This window comes from Pyxicephalus adspersus, chromosome 11, assembly GCF_032062135.1.
Source record: "Pyxicephalus adspersus chromosome 11, UCB_Pads_2.0, whole genome shotgun sequence".
NCBI lineage: Eukaryota > Metazoa > Chordata > Amphibia > Anura > Pyxicephalidae > Pyxicephalus > Pyxicephalus adspersus.
Genome location: NC_092868.1, coordinates 45,851,955 through 45,873,118, shown reverse-complemented (window position 1 = coordinate 45,873,118; position 21,164 = coordinate 45,851,955). Strand labels below are relative to the sequence as shown.

Here is a 21,164-nt window from a genome sequence, read left to right as displayed (position 1 = left end):
ATGGTAGGGACATTAGATTGTAATCCTTTCGTGATATGATAATGGCCTTTGTAAAGTGCTGAGTATTATGTTGGCACAGTATAAATACAAGTTAATAATAATAATTATATTTTATATAATATAATAATTAGCATTTTGAGTCCCCAGTTCAGTTTCAGCTTAAATTGGGCTAAGGAACTATAACTTCCCATGTGCAATAATTGTCATTGGAGAGGATCAAACGACTGCACGATGCATGAATGAGTGCTGTACATACAGCACCGTTCTGCTCTATGCAGAGGGGAGGGGGGAGAACAAGCGAGCAGCACCCCGCTGCACTCTCTCCCTCTTCACTTTCATTACGATCATTCCTCGTCTGTGGATCCACCAGAATGGTTGTTCGGACGATGGACGGTGAGCACTGTACACACTCAAGATTCTCACCCGATATCAGCCCTAGGCTGTTTATCAGACAAGGACCATTGCACGTTTGTATGCAGCCTAAATGTTCATTCCTTGTGATTGGTTGCTTGGGCACCAGTTTTCATATTTCTTGTCTATCTGAAGAAATTGGAGTTGCCCAATGTGCCCCTAGAACTGTGTTGTTGGATTTAGAACAGCTCATTGGCTGGATTTAGGGCATATAGACCTCCACTACCTCTTACACCCTCCCTGAAGCAATTTTACCAGCATACCAAACTCCTCTTGCAGGATTTATTGTCTCACCATCTTTCCTCTGTCATGCAAAATGTGCAGAATCTCCTTTAAGCAATAATGAAAAAGAAAATTGGGATCCTATTCTGTGAAAACAAATCATGTTAAGAAGAGCAAGCAGCAATTTCTTTCAAAACTGGACTGCCTGCATAACATCAAATGTGGTTTTTCAGTAACCAAAGAAGTTAATGTAAATAGATTTTTTTTTTCTTCTCTGAAGATATACTGTGTGTACTTCAGCTGTTTGGCAGAAGATGTCGTTGAAAAATGATTGCCGGTTCCAGGTTTGGACTGAATGAAGTTAAAGTACACAGGCTTTTAGCAAATGTGAATACAGATCTTTAGCTGCGTCTGTATGTAATAAAACAAGCTATGGTGCACATTCTGAAATTCTTTAAATTGTCCTATAGGTACCTGTAGGCATGGGATGACATTCAGGTTTCTGGTCAGGCAGTGATCACATATCTGTGGGAGACTCAATCTGCTGTATCTGTTGGTTTAAACATTGTGTAAATTTAAATGTAATTAAAGATACGAGAAGCCACAAAAACAGGCTTCGGGTAGTCTATTCCCATGTACCCTGTGGGACGCTTTCTAGATTCTGACTTCATCAGATTACTGACAACTCTGATTTAAGGTAAAACCCAGGTAAACCATCGGTTTTTCAGCTAAATAAATTTTAGGTGCCTTAAAACAAGATTTGCTTACTTAGTTTTCTTTAGAAAGCAGCCACAGCCTGAAGCTTGTCTCCTGTCAGCATATTATAGGTTTTTTTGCACTCTGTATTGAAGCACTGGTGTGTCTGCAGATGTATAACAGGCCTCCTGTTAAAGTGGAACAAAACCCTGCAATACCTCATTCCCTTGTAGGGTGCCATCATTTTCTATCTCCTTTTCTTGTCCGTGATCTTTTGACATCTTCATTTGCTGGGATAATGTGGCTCCCCTCGCAGGCGAGTTCATTCATTCCTGGTACATATGGGAAATATGAGATTACCGGGTATCCCAAGCAATTAAAACTAATGCTGTGCATGCCAGATTCCCAGAACGATTGCGCAGGTAGGAGGGGTTATTGCAGAAGGGACATCACCTGTCCCTTTCTGCAATAATAACCTGCCTGATCATGGAAAAGTAGCTTTACATAGGTGTATAGTTAGTCGGGTTGAAAAAAGACAAAAGTCCATCAAGTTCAACCACTAGGGAAATAAACATATCCCAGATAAAAACGCTATAGACATAGTTGATCCAGAGGAAGGCAAAAAAAACCCTGGTACAATTTGCTTCCACAGGGAAAAAAAATCCTTCCTGATCCCATGAGGCAATCAGATGTTCCCTGGATCAACAGTCTCTGGTATTTTTACTTTAAAACTCAGACCCTCTGCCCAGCAATCCACATAGTTCATGATTCATGCTAATTTGCGATCTTTGTGTTCTAACACAGCAAAGAGTGTACTAGAACTTCCACTCAGGGAGCAGGGATCCCTTTCTACACCATGCTCAATAATAATAATAGGCTTTTTCTACTAGGGATTTTGGACACCTTTTGTTTTAATGGTTCTGATTTATTTTGGGCTTTAAGTTGCTTTTTCATACAATTCTGATGATGATTGTTTTTTTTTTTTTTCTTGCAGGTAACTTTATACGGTAACACGAGTCAGGATGGCAACGACAGTCCTCGAAGCAGCCTTAACAACAGCCTCTCGGATCAGAGTGTGTCATCCTTAAACTTGAACAGTGTTGGCAGTGTGCACAGCTATACGCCGGTGAGCAGACCTCCTCTATACATTGTGCAGGCGCTTCCACTCCCGCTTCACACGTTTCCTTCCAACAATAACAGCTCAGGCCTGTCCAAGGTGTTTTCACAAGCTGTAATGTGTTTTACTAGGCACACTATGTATGTCTGACATAAATCACGCACACTTCTGCCACTGAGAGCCTGTGTTTGGGGTTTATGCCTTGTTTAAAATAGCTGGGGGTCGGTGCTGCAGTGCAGAGTACACCAGTCGCTAAATATAAAGCATGGCTGTGTATGTGGAGATAAATGGCAGCTTTGTTGTTTGACAAACAAGATTGAAAGATTGATTCCCGCATATGCAGGAGGAGTCTACCAGAAAATTGCAGACTTTGAAAGAGTATAAACAGGAAGTACACAGTGGGGTTTGTATTTATTTAAAAAACAGTTTTGTAATTGTCCTTTTGTGTGGTTATCTGTGATGTGAATAGCATGCCTACTTTAAAGGACTTCTGACCTAAATGACCCACCACCTGCTCTTCCACCTCTACAAACTTACATACATCCATTAGCCATGGCTCTGCTGTTCACATCCAGCCCTGTCCTGATTATACCTGCATAATAAAGCCTCATGGACCTCTATAGGGTTGTGTCCAGAAAGGAGCAGAGACATCCCATAGATGTTTATAGGGCTTTAACATGCAGACATGTCGAGGACAGTGCTAAATACAAGAACACAGATATAGTTGTGCCTGAATGAATGGGTTAGTTTAGTTCATCGGAAGGGGGAAAATGGTAGAACTGCATTTGTTTAGAAGTCCAGTAATCTATCGTAAATGTAAATCTTCCTGGGATGTTACAATGCATGCATGTATCTACCTGTCTACCTGTATCTGTGAATTGCATGTACAGGATACATCCACAGGTTTACTATAAGGTAGCTTGTGCTCACCTATCCTTGCAGCAGTACAGATATACCATAAAGTCTACTGACCATGATTCATCCCAAACTAAACTGATCTTTGTCCACAGCCTAGTTTTACATTCATTCCTCCCTCACCTACCCCCCTCCATCCTCCAGCAGTACACACTTACTTTCAAGAGATCCAAGTCACTCTAGTCTGAGTTTATCTAATCTAATCTAATCTTCCCCTCATGCTTAAAATGTCCATGGTATTGGCTCCCATTATCCTGGAGGAAAAGAAAAGGTGTTCGGTCTTCTCCCCAGCCCCTTTTAGCTGGGTGAATCACCCGGCACTTTTCAGCAACCACGTCGCTGTTTTTGTGTGATTACTGATGAGTTGGGTCACAAATCAGGGGCTTCCACCTGCCTACAATTTCATCCCACCCAGCTTAAAAAAAAATGTCTGGGTTGAGCACTGATGGTGTTGGGATAGGAGACCTAAAGAAAACAAGTTATTTATACGGTGTATGTAAGGCAGAGATTTACTTTTAAGTCTGTCCTGTTTTAGATATGGAGGCTTTATTGATATCTTGCTTCTGAAAATGCTAGTTGCTTGGTGGTATTATTAATATTGTTTTTATTATTACAACACAGTGTTTTTTGTAGCGCCAACATATTACATAGAGCTGTGCAAAGTCCATAGTCATGTCATTACCTGTCCCTGAAAGGGGCTCACAATCTAATGTCCATAGTGTTATTTCACGAGAGTCGAACCTGGGACCTAGCGCTGCAGTGGCCAGAGTGCTAACCACTGAGCCACCATGCTGCCCAATTTGTCTTGAACAGTCATTGACCACTAAAATAGCGTTTAAAGTCAGAAGTTCTGTTACACACGCTTTTTTTTTTTTTTTTTTTTTTTTTCGTAGTTGGTGCCTCCATCAGTAATTAAGCCAAGCAGCTAACATATTCAAAATAAGTCATTTTCTGCTTGCATATTACTCTCAATATCGATCATCTTGAAAGCAGAGCTATTACAGACATCAGAATGATCTGTTCTAGGAATTGATTTAACTTGTATCATTAGGTGTAGAGATCAAAATAAAATTTAGGATATATTGAAAGATCCAAACATTTCTGCTGTTTTGCACAATGGCACCCCAATGCACCAGCTCAAAGTAACAGACATTGTGGTGTACTGCTTTACATGGTGCATGTCCAGTTTTAGCTGCTTTATAGTACATTTGCAGCCTATTTAAGTGAATGACACACCTGTGAATTGGGCTCCAAAACACAAAAAAAGAAAACCGCTGCTTGCATGGAATTCTTTTCTACCTGTTGTGAGGATTAACTCTTATTTGGTGTAGCTTATTAGCAACCATGGGCTGGTGCAGCTAATAATTATCCTCTAATTAGATTAGCGAGTGGATTTCTGTATAATGTGTTTGAACCCTCCAGGAGGCATATGCTTTTTTATTTGTGAAACTACCAGTTCTTCCTAATTATGGCAGAAATTGCTCATTATGCTTCTCTTTCAACACCAGGTAACAAGCCATCCAGAGCCATCTGCTCCGACATTAACACAGCAGTCGCAGTACAACACTCCAGAACGAGAAAAGCTTTTTGCCGAGTATAACTTTGAAGATCTCAGCGATTCATTTCGAAGCCTGTACAGGAATGTATTTGCTCAATCAGCAAGCCAAGGTGGGTTACAGAATAATTTTGATTAGTTAGAAACATAAAGGTGGACTTGCACCCAAGCCCTCTTTTCCTTTTGAAGGATTATATTTTTTTGAATTTATGGCTTTTACTGTGTCCATATATTGGCATTTATAGCACCATTTGTTTCTGTTTCAGGAATGCTAAATCTCCAGTCTGAGTCCTCCCAGCAAACACACTCGCCTTGTTCCTATCAGCACTCCCCTAGTAGCACAATGAGCTCTCAGCAACACGGTAGCCAAAGTAACCTGACAAATAGCCATGCCAGTAGTCTTGGCAGCACCGTAGGTGACTCTTTGGGACAAGTTCACATGTCTCACACTTCGCTACACAGTCAGCAGTCCCAGCAGTCTCCACACATACACCACACTGTAGTCCACCATCAGCAGCATCCAGCACAGCACGCATCTCACTGTCACCAACAGGCTCCGCAGCACCAACCTCAGCATCCTCAGCAGCGAGCCCCCCATCCTGTACAGCACCCTGTCACCCATCCAGCACAGCATCAACCCCAGCACCCTGCACAGCATCAAGCCCAGCATCCTGCCACCCATCCTGTACAGCATCAAGCCCAGCACCCTGCCACCCATCCTGTACAGCATCAAGCCCAGCACCCTGGCACTCATCCCGCACAGCATCAAGCACAACATAATACACAGCACCAGCATATACAGCACCACGGAAACCATCAGCATCAGCCCCTCACACATCAGACCTCTCTAACACCGCAATCCTACAATTCAGGTAAGTGCTTGCTTTTAATGTACTTCTCTGACATTCATCATGTACTTTTGAACTGCATATGTTTCTGAAGCTGAAGGGGAGAGAATGCAGCGCTGTGCTACTCGTCTGTTCTCCCCTCTCCATAGAGCAGAAAGGCGCTGTATGTACAGCGTTCGCTCATTCATTTTTCAGTCTTCTGTCATTGGAAAGGATCCTTCACAAAAAGTCTTAGGTGTGTACATAGCCTAAGGGTCTACTCCACAGCTGTTGGTAGGGTACAAAATGGTCAAAATTTGGTAAACGTAGACAAGAATAGATACAAAGGTGTTGAAATAATGCAACTAGCTGAATTTTATAAACGTATATATTTTAAACCCTAAAATAGGTATACAGTCAGATAGACATTGTACTGAATACACACCACAGACTTGTTCCAGCACTGCTCATTGTCTAAAAAAAAAGGAAAATTCTGTCCAATATTCACCAGATTTGGGCCAGTGTACTTGGTAATCATCATTCAGCAGCAGGTTGGTCAGACAAGACAACTGCACCTTGTTTCCTCTGCAATACATTCCTGTGTTTCTAAATAAATTCACATGAGAAATTACAGGACTATAAAGAGATAAAAATGTGTAGGACGTTATTTGGCACCTTTGCATTCAGCTGCTAGCCTGGAGTTTACCTTTAAAATAAAGTGAATTGTTTTCAATTGAGTCATTTTTATGGTCATAATCTATGAGAATAGATACATGGCAGGCTATTCCCTGCAGTCTCCATTGAACAGTGGTGCTGTATTCAGCAAAAACGTGTAATGTTTTTAAAATTAATATTTTATTGGTGTCTTTGTTGTGTATTGATAGTGAAGCTGTGTGTAAGGAAATTCAGTAGTAAAAGTGAATAGCTGATGAAAAAAAAAATGTGTTCATTAAAGCATGGTGTTTTCTCTGCAGACTGGTACTCGACTTTAGACATGCTGAAAGAAAGCTGCCGGATTGCCAGCAGTGCCAACTGGTCTGATGTCGATCTCTCTCAGTTCCAAGGTATACACGGCTGCTTCCACAATCAGCTTTCTTTATACACTAGAGGGGGGTTTACTCAATTTTATAATATCTATGTAGTTAAGTAACCCAATACCAATAAATGTGTTGCTGCATATTAAGAAAGGAGATTTAGTGTTTTATCTGTCCATGCTGCCAGAACATCAAAGTGCTTGGGATAAATTATTTGCAGGGCATCTGAGTCCTTTGCAGCTTTCCCTGTTTCTTCCTGTTGACCTCAGCATCACTACTGTATCCTGTAATGTGTCCTACCTTGCCTTCACTTTACTTTTAAATTCCTGTAAAACAGTCTCTATTTGGGGCTGTTGTAAAAAAAATTCTGCCTTTTGTTGGGTTAGACCAGGGGTCGTTAGGCCGGAATGAACTACCGGATTGGCCGTATCTGGCCTAAAGGCCAGAGTTTACCGACCCCTGGGTTAGACTATCCCCAGACAAAAAAAAATGTCACTTGATGCAGAGGATCTTGGTTGAGTCTGTGGGCCTTTAAAAAAAGACTCCAAGACTGTAGAAAATAAACTATCACTGCAGAACTTGGGTGATTCTGCAAACTTGGAATAGATCTGGCCCAAGACTGAAAATGTTTGCCAGCTTAACAGCAATCTATTTTTTAGGAAGTCAATTCAGGTTTCCTAGATCACCCAGGTTCTTCCATGATGGTCTATCTTCTTCAGTCTAAAAGAGCTTTATTAAATCAGGCCCATTGTGTCACTACAAAGAACATAACCTTAAATGGCTTTGTAGATTTCTATTTTTCACTCTTTTGGCATATAAGCACGAGGGTTATCCATTTGGTTTATATAGATGGATGTTTAGATGGATGTCACATACAGATAAATGATTATGTGACTTATGTAAAGAAGAGGGCCTACTGATCATTTTAGCATATTTACCCCTCTCCTCTGCACTGGTCAAGTTTAGAGGCTGTGGCGGAACATGAACCATTCATGCAGTAAACAGTATTAGGGTCTCACTTGTACCACAAGATGGAATTATTGGGCTTTCACAAAAAAAAAAACCTTAAGAGCATAGGTGCATTTTATTCATAAATAAATCCTACCTTCCTGCTCTTTTTTCATGTTTTTCTTTTTTGCATTTTTTCATATGAATAAAATATATTGCACTCCTACATTATACTTTTACTCCTGCACAGAAGCTGCTGCATGCTGCCCAGCCGATCAGTAATTAAGTTTTTATACAAAAGCAAATGCTGAGACTTTGCTTCAAATTACTACATACATTATATCTTATTAAAGTGGACCTACCGCTCCGACATAATGTAAGTTGTATTTTATGAACCCAGGGAACGCTAATTTCCTGGGTGTAAAAGCTGATCTTTTGGTTTCATTATTCTTAGTCACACAACTAAAACAAGTATAGGTTATCAATACTTCCCCGGCAAAACCAGAACTAGGGAGAAGGTTTTAACACTTCCATCTATGCACTGTGGTGTCAGATCCATGTACAATTTCTAGATAAAAATCTCTGGAAAAGGAGCTGAATCCCAGGAATTGGCTCCGCTTGTTGCTTCTTGCAACCTGCTAAATCTCAGAAGGTATTTCAAATCCTGGAATCTGCAAGAAGTATTCTGACATCTTTATACGGAGACTGTACACCGCATACACACTTCTGGTCACGTTCACCGCTGACTAATGTGCTGCATGAGCTCCAACAGCATGATTTGTAGATATACAAACCTCAGCTGTTTCTGCATCTCAGCTCTTTTCTAGGAAACTTAAAATTTCCTATTTCTTCGCACCACTAACTTATGATTGTAGGTGAACTCGAAATGGACACTTTTTTTTTATTTAGTCAGCAAGACATACAAGCAGCTTACATTATTGGAAAGAAAGGTCAGCAGAGGCAGCTTCCATGTTTCTTTCCTGCCGGTTTTGTAATCACTTTACAACTGATCTATAGCCACTAACTGTGAAACTGAAACTGCTGTATTATCTCCTATACATGGAATGCCTACCCTCCCCATCAGTATATAGTATATATATTGTTTTGCATTTTTGTGATTGTGTTGAAGGAATTGGCTTTAAAGGTTCTCACAATTCTCTATAAAATTATTTCAGCAATTCATTTATGACTCTTCTCATTTCTGAAACTCTCTAATTCTAGGTTTGATGGAAAGTATGAGACAAGCAGACCTGAAGAATTGGTCCCTTGATCAGGTTCAGCTGGCAGACTTGTGCTCCTCCCTCAGTGAGTTTTTTAATCACACCGGCTTCATCCATCCGCAGGGCAATGTGCAGTCACCCGTGTGCCATGGTAACATGCACAGCTCCAAACCTTCACAGCACCTTGGCACAGGCAAGTTGTGTTTTTTTTTTTTTTTAATTCTTAAGCAGTGTATGCAAATTTTGATTAAATTCAGCTTCATGCACTTGAGGCCTTGGTAAAATTACACTTTATAGTTAATAAATCAACTGTCTAGGTCTCAGTCTGTCCTTTATTCTATTATCATAAATGGCAGCATAGTGGCTAATTGATTAGCACTTAGGGCAGACTGTTTAGTTCAGTCTACTGATCCGCGGTGATACTAATTCAGTCACTGAGTCTATTCTGCCTGGTAACCAGTTTCAGTTGGAGAGGGTCCCCTCGCCCAGGTTGTAAAGGGTGCCCTCGCCTGGCTGGAAAAGTCTCTCTCAACTATCTGAGGTAAAGAACTGCTTTGGCTATGGCTGGGAGTGCTAAAGCATAGCCAGTCATACAGTATGCCTATAATGTAAATAGGGAACAGTATGCAGGGAATTGTAGTGTGAAGGAAAGCTGAAATCTGCATTTAATTCAGCACAGTTAAAAAATTGTTACATATTCTACCTAAATCGACAATAGTTAAATGTTACAGACCAGTCTATCCGAACCTAGACTTTAATCCACTTACAATACATTTAGTATTTAAACAGTCCTGACAACAGATATGGCGACCAGTAGCTGTACAGGAGGAACTCATATATATGTGGGTTGGGGGAGAGGGATGAACTTGGAATGGTATAGATATATGGTTGGTCCTAGTAATTTAGGGATCCTCCTATGGGAATACCAGAGAGGTGTAAGTATCCAGTGTGACCGTTGCTAGCTGTCAAAGATAATGGTTTCTTTCCCACAGGTAATTTGTATCTGGACTCCAGACAAAATGTTAATGTTCCTACATCAATGATGGGACCTCCGAATTACTCTCATATACCACCAATGAGCACTACAGGATCTGGATTAACAGGTGAGTGTGGGTCATTAATAAAACAATCTGATGCATGTTTCCTGTCCATGAATGCCAACCACCCATTTTAAGACAACCAAATCAGTTTTTTGGCTGAGATTGCATGTCCCAGTGTGGCTTCGAAATGATTAAATCTTCCATATGATCTTCAGTTCAAACACAGGGAGATTTAAATGACCTCAGTTGGAAGCTGCTGGTAATGTATATGACTGTCTAAAGTTTTCTTTGGATTGAAGCTCAGATAAGATCAGGCTGGGAATGGGACCTTTACTGCACATAGAAATCTGAATGATTGATTTCAGCTGCACATGTAGTTGTTTGCCTGGAAATCTGCTTTAGACCAATCCCATTCTCATGGATATCTAAACTGATCATGTTTTTTTCCTCTGTCACCAGGACACCATGGAGTAATGAATCAAGCTCACATCATGCCGTCCAACTTCCACATGCGTCGCCCTCTTCCCGCAGATGACATTCAAGACGACTTTGACTGGGACTCTATTGTATAGCACACTTACAATGCAGTAGTTCTCTCGTCTCGTTACCCCATTGTTCTTGGTGTAAGTGACCACGAATGTGATGCTAAAAAAAAAAAAAAAAAAAAAATAAGGTAAAGGCCCTCCAAGCGAGGAAAGCAGAAACTGCTAACCATGTTGACTTTGATGACAATCAAAACTATACTTAGCAGGATAAGTGAAACAGATGCTTTGAGTTGACCCTGTAAACCATGTCTGTCTCCCTGATAAGCTGCAGCCGCTCACTGTTGTCTTGTGACTCTTGACAGCTTTTTTTCGGCTTTTTGTGTGATCTGATGTCGGCCGCAAGTGCAACACTGACCCCCTGGACAGAATCTCTCTATGAGCGCAACTCCCATCAAACTGCATTTCAATACCCCCCCTCCCTCCCTTCCGGACAGATCGCATTTCTGGGACACTGCTGGTCCTTTTTATACGTCTGGTTTTATTTATATGAGCTATCTGTGTAGTGTTCTTTTTATTTTATTTTGAAGGAAATTTTTATTGTTACTCTTACACTGCCATTTTCGAAGAGCAGCAGAAATTAGGGGTACCATGTTCCCTATGCCGATGGAGCTAGTGCAATGCCAATCAGCCCCCCCTTTTTTTTCTTTTATTCTTATGTATATAAACATGATTGCAAAGAAATATGTCCGAGTTGCCATTAGGAACTGACCCAGATTGTTTGCCTTGTACTGGTAAAGTGACTACATGGAATCTGGTCGCTATGTGACAAAAGGTGTACTTTAAATTTTAGTAGCTCTTGTACATGAGGTCTACTGTGACATTGTTGAAGTTGTGATTTTGAAGCCCCGACTAGTTCTTTTTTCAGTCTGTCTTTACATTACCGTGATTCAAGTGTACCTGTATTAGGATTTTACAGCAAAGGATGACTTCAAAAGTAAAAAAAAGAATGATAATCACTCACAAATGTGTGCTGCTGCTTCCTCATTGTCCAATCAGGTTGAGGTGAGTTCCTGACCCAACTATATTTCTTCTATAGATGTTGGGAACCAATTTTCGCCTGGTAGAGGGTTGTGGGTGTCTGGAAAACAAGATTGGCTTAGCATAATTACAAATACTAGAATGTAGGTAACGCCTATTTTTAGGTTCACCTTCAATGTGAGGGATCATTGCATACGTTTGCCGCAAAGAGCCTCAAAACCTGAAGTGTTCATTAAGCAAAATTGTGTCAAACTATAAGATTAAATAAATTGTTTTTACAAAATGTATTTCTTTAACTCATCCTTTGTTGTTTTATTCCAGTACAGGTTTGATTTTGTGTTTAGGTGCAGAAGACTTTATGGCTCCTGCCCATTTTTTACATAGAATAATGACTGAGGCTTATTTAAGAGCTGAGTCTATGGTTTACACTTCATATTGCTGCCTTTACTGGGGAACTAAACTGTGGAATTTGACTTTTTCGAACAATACAGTCAAGTTACATTTATTATACTTTTAGAACAACTCTATTAGGCAGAATTTAGATTGCGTGGTAAAAAATAATTTCTGTGCCAATTATCATTTATACTGGAGAATATAGGCTGTGATGTATTTTTCCATGAATTTGTGATCTGATTATGCTAAGGTGCTTCATTTATTTTTAATATTGCTTTTGCAGGTGCAATGGGCCTTTCACAGCAATGGAAATGTGGACTCCATTCACAAAGCTATATCCAGGTGTTATGTGCCATATCGATTCATCTCTGTGATTATGTTTTTTACATCTCATTGACTCAGTGCTGAAAATAACAATCATTATGGCAAATAACAGTCATTATAACTTGGTGAATAAGGCCCACTTTCTTTTTTTTTATGGCAAGAAATATGCTGCTTTGCAGGGTACTTCTGATGCTTGCCGTTTTCACTTTACTGCTGAACGATAGCGAGTTCAGTTACTGTGCCTCGAGACTAAGGCTTCGTACAGACATTCAATAATTATAGTTGGTAAGGATCTTTCACGATCCTTTCCAACGACAAAAGACTGAAAGATGCATGAACGAGCACTGTAAGGCTTGCTCGGGGGATGCCAAGAGACCATTAATAGGATAAGTAGTTGCTTGTAGTAGTAGTCTCTCTGAAGTCTGCAAGACTCCTTAAGGACTGCAATCACATCTAAATCATACCTGTTGTAGATGGTAATGCAGGGGTTAAGGAATCTCGTACCAGCTTGCTACTATCCTGTAGAGACCGGCAGAAACGATTTAGATGTGATTGCGTTCCTTAAGGGGTCTTCCAGGCTTTAGAGAGACTACTACTACAACCAACTACTTATCCTATTAACGGTCTCTTCACATCCACTGAGGAAGCCCTATAGCGAAATGCGTTGGGTTTGAGACATTATTTGTACATGCCTTATATACCATCTCGTTAGACAGCTATCTCCATAGTATATAGGCACTCCCCTGTGCTGGAATACATAAGGTTGCCTGATTTTTTTGTTTGTTATTTTATATTGCACTATGAATTGATTGGCTTTATATTCAAAACCTTTTATACAACAACAACCTTTTTGGATCTGCTTTAGATTCTCTCTTTTTCCTCAGTAGCTGGCCCCACTGGAGACGTCCTCCCAGATATTGGCCCCGAAATACTCAAGGGGGAGGAAGGGCCAGGGTAAAATACCCCACAAACGATCCTTCAGATTTTATGTTACCGTGTGAATCTTTTCAAATTAGGATTCAACACTATGCTCCAAACCATTAGCATTCCTTTTGTCAACCAAAGGAAATACAGCCAACTGTTCCTTGCTTATAAGAGGAATTCTCCATTTTGCATTCTCATCAGTCTTATTGTCCCGTCACTCACAACTTTCATTCTAACTGTGTTGCATCACAGTTGTAAATGTTTACATTTTTTTCTAATGCTTACTCCCCTGCGGTTTCCATGCGACTTCTGCACAAATCAGATACTAGATTTTATATAAAATATTTAGCTGTAAGGTCATTGTACCTTAGTCTTTGGCCTTGAGAATTGTAATATCAATGATGTCAGAACAATCACATGTTTATGGTGCTAAACACCTCCCCTCCCCCAGTTTTAGTTAGTTTGGTTTTTTAATACAGCAGAAGTTTGAATAACAATGTTCTTGTAGGTAGGTATGCCTATGCAAGGTATTATTATCAATAAAAAGCTCTCTTTATTTTATTAAAAATTACACTCCAAAAATGTATGTTCTAAGGGCAAATGTAAAAATAATGGGTCACTAAACCAAAAAAAAAAGTTGGCTAATATAAAAGATGCATACTCGGTTTTAGAAATTCTGGAAATTCACTAGAATAGCGGTTGCCAAGTGGTGGCATGCAGCTCTGACCAGTGCACCCCCCCCCCAGTGGGGTCAGAAGAAGGACCCCGCTTGGGGGGGCGCACCGGCCAAATCTCCCATGTGGATCGCAGGCTCCGGGTGGTGGGTGGATTGTCTCTGGACACAACCCACCCACTCTCCCATCACAAGCTCAGACTTGTGATGGGAGAGAGGGCGGGTTCTGGCATCATGACATCACTCTGGGGGAAGTTTCCTCTCCTTTGAGTGACACACAGCTCCCCGCACATGCATGGTCCAGAGTCCGTAAATTTAGTGGTCCGTGAGGTCCAAAATGTTGGCAACCACTGGACTAGAAAACAAGAGAATCATTTTATATTAAGGGCAAGATTTTGCTTCGCACATCCAACTTCCTGCCCTATATTTTATTTAAACTTTAGTTCACTTTTTCTTACCCCTCCTCCCCCCCCCCCCCCCCCCCCCCCCCCCCCCCCCCCCCTCTTTAGCATTAAAAGAATTAAGAGCTGTTGGCTGCAAATAGCTACACAGTAAGCTCAGTTAAAACAGTTTTACCTGTCTGTGATGTTTGTATAACTCTACATCAATGGCCGTCTATAATTATTGTCATTGAACTTACCTTTACGGTTAGTTATCATTTAACCTGGAGCTCTAGAAATGTTAGGGCCATGCTTGGCTAATGACACCCTATTTGCTCTGGCAATCTACAGCACTGGTTGTACCAATAGTAATGGCCATGTACAGGTTTTCTTTGCTGCCTGATCATTACTGCTTTACTGAAAACATTATTAATCAGGGTTGATAAGTGTACCTTAAATGTAAAGCTAGCTAAAGCAGCCTTTCTTTTTAATGAACCCACAAGCCGTGGATAAAATCCATAGTCCAGTTTAATGATTCACGTCACAAATAATATATGTATAAAATACATCACCCCTCCCTTAAAATGTAGAAGAAGCCATGTTCAGCTTTTCATGATCATTTTCCTAATATCCAATAGTACACCCTTATACTGAATCCAAAAGTAAACTTTAATCATGCATTTTTCTTGGAATTGGTATTTTACATGAAAAGATTTTAATTGCAATCTAAAATATTTACTAGTAAAAGTCAAAGAATTTATTAAAGTTGCTGTGTATGGGCTATTAAAAGTCTAATAGTAATCATATCCGTTTTGCCAAAGAGTTTCAAATTTCATATTTAGCTAATTAATACACAATATAGCTAAAAGTTTGTATCCTGATAATTAAACCTGTATGAGGTCAATGGATATCCAATTTTAAAATCATGAAAGTTATAGAAGTTTCTGCACACAACTTTTGTGTTTATACCTTCTTCGGGGAAGGCTTTACAGAAGATTTTGGAGAGTGTTTAGGAAATTGGTGCCCAGATAGCCAAACAGCTCTTGTAAAGCCAGGTACTAATATTGGATTGGAAGACCTGACTCATTAGGATTGAGGTCAGGGCTCAGAGTTCCTCCGCACTAAATTTATCCAGCCATGTTATGGAGCTGATTTTGTTCACAGGGCCCAGTCATTCTACAACAGAGAACGGTTTCCCCAAATTGGTATCACAAAGTTGGGAAAGCCCAGTGATCTAAGACAGCATTTCTTCCCTTTTTACTGTGAAGGAACCCCTGAAATATTTTTCAGGTTCTAACTGTTCCCCTGCTAGAATTATTATATCCACAGCTTGCAATACCTAGTGTGGTGATCAGTAGGAAGAATTTCACCCTTCATATACCCAAAAAAATCATTCGTGTTACCTAAATTGCGCTGAAAGGCACAAATTGCTCAAGGAACCCCTGGCAAACTCCGGAGTAACCTCTGGTTGATAAACACTTAGTTTGCTGCAGCATGAGCACCAGAAGCACATGAACCCACCGGAAGCCATATCGTGTATACAGGAAGTGTTTTTTTTCTGTCCTTTATATGCTCAATTATTGAGCCAAAACATAATTTTAGGACTAACTGTTTAGGACCTCTCTTCTCACAGATGATTGGTGGACCTGGTAAAGCAGGTATTACGGATAAATAAGACTCTCTTTGTTCCTGAAATTTACTGGAGCAGACAAAAGATACTATATGGACTTTTATTTGTAAATAGCTAGAAGATTTAGTGTCCTAGTATATTTAACACAACATTCGAGGAGAGAAATCAGAAGCTGACTTGCTACAAGGTGGTTATTTTCATCAGAGCTTTCGTACTTGATGACTTGCTGACCTGAAACAAGTTTCCCAGCTGACAGAGTCCTAAAATTGTCACATCTTGCCCTGCAGAATTGGTAATCACTGTTATTTGGCACCTATCACATGACAATATTGCCTAAAAGCAGCACATACAGAAGTAACTGTATAACAACCCCAGTCTTGTATCTCAGAGGTGAGTGTTATTTACACATAAACATGTGTAGCCGGGCTCCACCAATCCCTGCAGAGACGAAATGCTCTTATAGATGAATTATGATAAATGGATATATATGAAATTTAAGTTACTCATTCAGCACTGGGTGTAATGCCAAAGCCAAAAAAGTCTATTGTGCTTGTTAAGTGTGTGTCTAGTACTGTGCAGTGCTCATATATACAATCATGATCATCGCCGCCTAATTCCTTACATAGATGGGAAGGCTGCTGTCTGATTAGGTCATATCACAAATCATTCTGCAGAAATGTTTCTGGATATTAAAGCTAAAAAAGTATATAAAGCGATTTAGCTTGTGTTCTTCAGCAACCAATCATTAATTTCCTGTTTTCTGTTAGAAAAGTGAAAGCTGATTGGTGATTGGCTCTCAAATGGCATGTGACTGCGCTTTTTGTGATATTATTCTTTGTGCAATAAAACATATTTTTTTCTGTTTCAGACAGAGATGTATATGGTATTCTAATTCAGGTAAATAAAGCAGAGGTGTGCACAGGGCAGAATGTACACTCATCCCCTTTTCCCCGTTTATTTTGGATCCACCCTGACCCTAGGGGATGGGGTGGAGTGTAAATAAATAGGGATGGGTGGAGGTTCTGTCCCTGTACACACCTCTTATATTATGGCACAATATAAAATTTGGATATATACGTAGGATATGGTTACAGTTTGCGTGTGAGATTTGCCAGTATGATGGCACGCGGGCTGTTTTTCAGCCAGAATTGAATTTCTTAGATAACATATGCAGCAGGGCTTACCTTGTCATAGATTTCTATAAACTCCTTTTAGGTCAGAGGTATGGGGAGGGAGTTAAAAGAAGTTTTTGTGCCCCACCTCCCCTCAATCTTAATACAATCTACCCAGGTTTATTGTATTCAATGTTAGGATCTCTAACTTCCATTACTTTCATTATGAATGACCATCAGTGTTCTCCCCAGATTCTTTTAGGTGGGCGCACCACCCAGCACTTTTAGGTAACCCTTTAGCTGTGTTTGGATGGTTACTGAAAAGCTAGGTCACCATACAGAGCACAGAATGTTTGTGGCCTAATACAAGGATGATGTAAAAATGAGAGGGTGGAAAAACTATAAGGGGGGAGGCGGTAATAAGCTGGCACAATTGTAGGGGATTACTGGATCCTTATGGATACTACAGCTGGGAACATTAAATTTGTAAATTTGCCCTGCTCTTTTTTTGACCACCAAGCTAGGAAAGATTTCTGGGGAGAACACTGACCACGCCACCTGAAACCGTTCAGCATGTTCTTCGATATCCCACTCCATGATATCATTGACAAAATTCATCATCTTAGCACAAGTGAGCTCCTGAAAAATGCACCAAGCTTGCAGGTGATTTACCTCACTGGCTTCATCCCTGGACTGAACTTGCATTTTAGGAAAATAAAACTACTCGAACTTGCCCTGAGTGAATAGACATTTGTGATAGAAACTACTTGCCAGGAAAAACTATATTGTATGAATAAAAACAAAAGTCCCAGAAATCTCTATGTGAAAATGTTATACCAAATACACATTTAGAAATGGTTTTGGTGAAATTAGAAGTCTACAATTGTTGGGTCACAGAATTTAATGGTTGATGGTTGAGGCATCCACTGAGAAAAGGGTATTGGGGTCCAGGTAAACCCAAAGTGATCTGCTGCTGAGCTTTTAGTAGGGGGTTGCAGTGCTCTCCCCATGTTGGTTAAGAAGAAGCTGTAAGTGGGCGGTGGTCCAACTTCCACCCAAAAACGTCCAGGGGGTTACTGAAAAGTGCTGGTCGGTGTGCCCAGCTAAATCAGGCTGGGGAGATGACTGGGGTTTGGTTTTGGATCTCAGGTGATGACAAAAATAATTTCCTTTATGCGTAGACCCTGCTCATTACCACTCAACATATTCAAAATATACAACCCCCCTTTTAGACGTTTTGTCTTCGCTAAAAAAATGGCTCCTATCTTTCTTTTGGCTTGACTGGACTCCGAGGACCTTCCACTAAAACAGAAGGTCCACTGTTATCTCCTGACCACCTTCCCAAATCAACTACATGTAGTAGGTGAAGATTGTAAGTAAAAAGAAGAAAAAATTAGAATCACACTTATCTTTACCGTCTTCTGCCCAGGTGATGGCGCCATCTTTCTGGGAACATTACTATGAAACAAAGAGCAGCCAAAAACATCCAAAAGACGCCTATGAAATGGATTGGAGCATTTGTTGGATTTTGGCTGCTCTGCATTTCATGGGACTCTACCCAGAAAGATGGGAGTATACAGGCTGATGTGGAAAAGAAGGTGTGGGGGTAAAAGAGAAAACCAAATCTTTTTGGTATATTTTTTTACCCCACCCTAAGTTTAGGGGATCATAGAGGGGTGGGAGAGCATGGACTGAAGTTTCAGTGAAAGGTCAACTTCATACAGAAGCTCTGCTTTGTCTCTCATGAGCTTCATTGGTTCATTTTTGGACAACCCAAAAAGAATATTTAAAGCGGTAAATTGCAATCAAAACCCCCTTTTGTTTCTTCCTGTAACTTTTTATTTCTCGTTATTTCCCTTTTCTTGTATCTGCTAAACCTCTGCCTATAACTGTATAATCGGAGAGATCTGTTTCAGTGAAAACAGTAATTCAGCCATTTGTGGCCCTAGCAAGTCGGTGTGTTATTGTATGTTTTTGTTCATGTAAATAAAGCTCTTTCAATCGTCATGTTCAAGGCCCGAAGCAAGGTTCTAGGAAGGAAATTTCAATAGGAATAGAAATATTTTGATATTGTTCTTCTAAGAGGTTGATATATGTGTACATATATATATTGTATATATGTGATGAAAATGGATTTGGCTTTTTTTTGTTGTTTTACTTTAATGTTTTTTGTTTGTTTTTTTCCTTTTTTGTGCAACACTACCTTTCTCCCTGTACTGCTGTTTTACAGTCAGTGTTTTAATGTTTATACTTTTTTGTTATTGCACGGTTTAATACATTTGCTGAATAAGACACAGCACAAAACGCTTGTTAAACTGCAGTGCTGTCAGATTAATAAAAGTGTCAATGGGATTGTTGCTAACAGACCTGATATGCATGAAGGGCACTTAAAAAAAAATAAAAAAAAAATAATAATAACAATAATAAAATAAAAAAAACTTGCTAACAGACTCTTTCATATATCATCATCTGACTATTTTGTTACTGTTTTTTGTTTTTTAAATATGGTCCTAAATACAAATTGTCTAAACCAGCGGTTGCCAACCTTTCAGACCTCACGGACCACTAGATTCATAATTTTAAATCCTGTGGACCATTATTATGAATTTTTTTAAAAAAGATAAATACATTTGTAAAATAATGATCTTCCTAATGGTGCTGACAAGGACTGTGGCGGCTCTGATTCATTGATCAGCTCACGGGTAAGTGAAGTATTACTATTGGTACTATTATCATTAGTTGTATTATTTTTGGTATTACTAAAGAAATACAAAATATTTCTTTGCTTTTTCTCCCTCATTATGGGTTTATTGCATTCCAATCTAAGACCAAACAAGAAATGATAGTTATCAAAGTTAAACTATTTGATGCCATTAAATATAACAAGTAAAGAAAATACAGTTAAGGTCATACTTACCTAAAGATCTGAGAAATAAACAAATAAAATAAAACAATCTGATGAGAATCGGTATTCGCCCAGCGGGGTGACTGTTGTAATGGTGGAAACGATACTGAAGCATAAGGCTACGTAATGGCTGCCTCATACAACTTAACACTACACTGATGCTGCGCCTCCCTTGTTTTTCTGCTTCTAGTACAGTTTGTGAATTTAGTGCAATATAAAGGTGAAAATTGTCATTCAGAATATAAGAATTTATTAGAATAAAATTTTTGTTTTAATATTAATAAAACATAAAAGTTGCAAATAATGTCCCAATTCTGCTGTGGACCACCAAAATTTTCTCACAGATCACCAGTAGTCCACAGACCACTGGTTGGCAACTGCTGGCCAAAAACTTTCACATTTTTTTTTTACCTTGCTGTTATTTGTATTTTTGTATGGTGAATAAATGGCTGTGTGTGCTACTTCTAGTGGTCACCTGTATAATAAAAACACATATACACACATAATTTCACAAATGTAAGAAAAACACTTGGGCTTTTTTCTGTAATTTACATAAAGATACAAACCTATTGATGAGTGAGACCACCAATCACGGTGAAGGAGTGGGAACCAAGTTCAACTTTTTAAAGTATGATTATGATTTGCATACAACACCTGGCCTGTACTTTTGGATTTACCTGTTGTCATGGTATTGGTTTTACATTGAAAGAAACTACTGCTGGTGCATTATCTTCATCACATGATCAGTTTGCCCCATCACAATCCCAGTTAAGTCAACGTGACAACACCTCCTGATAACATAACCCTATTGAGATATTCCCTGATTCCTATCTATGGGACCTCCTGTGTCTGAGCAGCCAATCATAAAGCCAAAATCTGTCACATGGGAGGCAGTTTATGTCATCCACTGGTGTAATATTAAACCTCATTGTTAATGCAGACTGCTGGTGGCGTGTAAGCGTAGAAAAAGCGGGTGAGTATTCCTTACTGGGGGATAAACTCATTTTTGGTGAATGGCCTTTAGAAAGATAAGTCTGCTTTCTCTCAGACTGGGCCTAATACATGAATATATAAATGATAATAAATGCAGTGTTCTCCCCAGCCCCTTTAAGCTGGGTGCACCACCCAGCACTTTTCAGTAACCACCTTGCTGTTTATGGGTGGTCACAGAAAAGTTGTCTCACAACACAGAGGCACTGGACAAATGGGATATGCTAAGATGGTGGGGACATTAGAGAATTGGAACAAAGAATAGGCGGTGCTAGAAAGCTGACAGAACTATGAAGGTTACTGAATACCAATGGAAACAACAACT

At 39.7% G+C, this 21,164-nt stretch overlaps 1 protein-coding gene across 2 annotated transcripts in view; it reads left to right on the top strand.

Annotated features, from left to right (window-relative positions):
* The window catches only part of FOXJ3 (forkhead box J3), a 57,450-nt gene extending 45,644 nt beyond the window's left edge, over positions 1–11,806 (top strand). For both annotated transcript variants that reach the window (XM_072427318.1, XM_072427319.1), the window contains exons 7-13: positions 2,324–2,455; positions 4,870–5,029; positions 5,183–5,788; positions 6,718–6,807; positions 8,947–9,138; positions 9,938–10,048; positions 10,445–11,806. In XM_072427318.1, coding sequence (XP_072283419.1) covers positions 2,324–2,455; positions 4,870–5,029; positions 5,183–5,788; positions 6,718–6,807; positions 8,947–9,138; positions 9,938–10,048; positions 10,445–10,557 — 1,404 coding nt within the window. In that variant the 3' untranslated portion in view covers positions 10,558–11,806. The remainder of the gene's footprint in view (positions 1–2,323; positions 2,456–4,869; positions 5,030–5,182; positions 5,789–6,717; positions 6,808–8,946; positions 9,139–9,937; positions 10,049–10,444) is intronic.
* Positions 11,807–21,164: the final 9,358 nt, after the last annotated feature.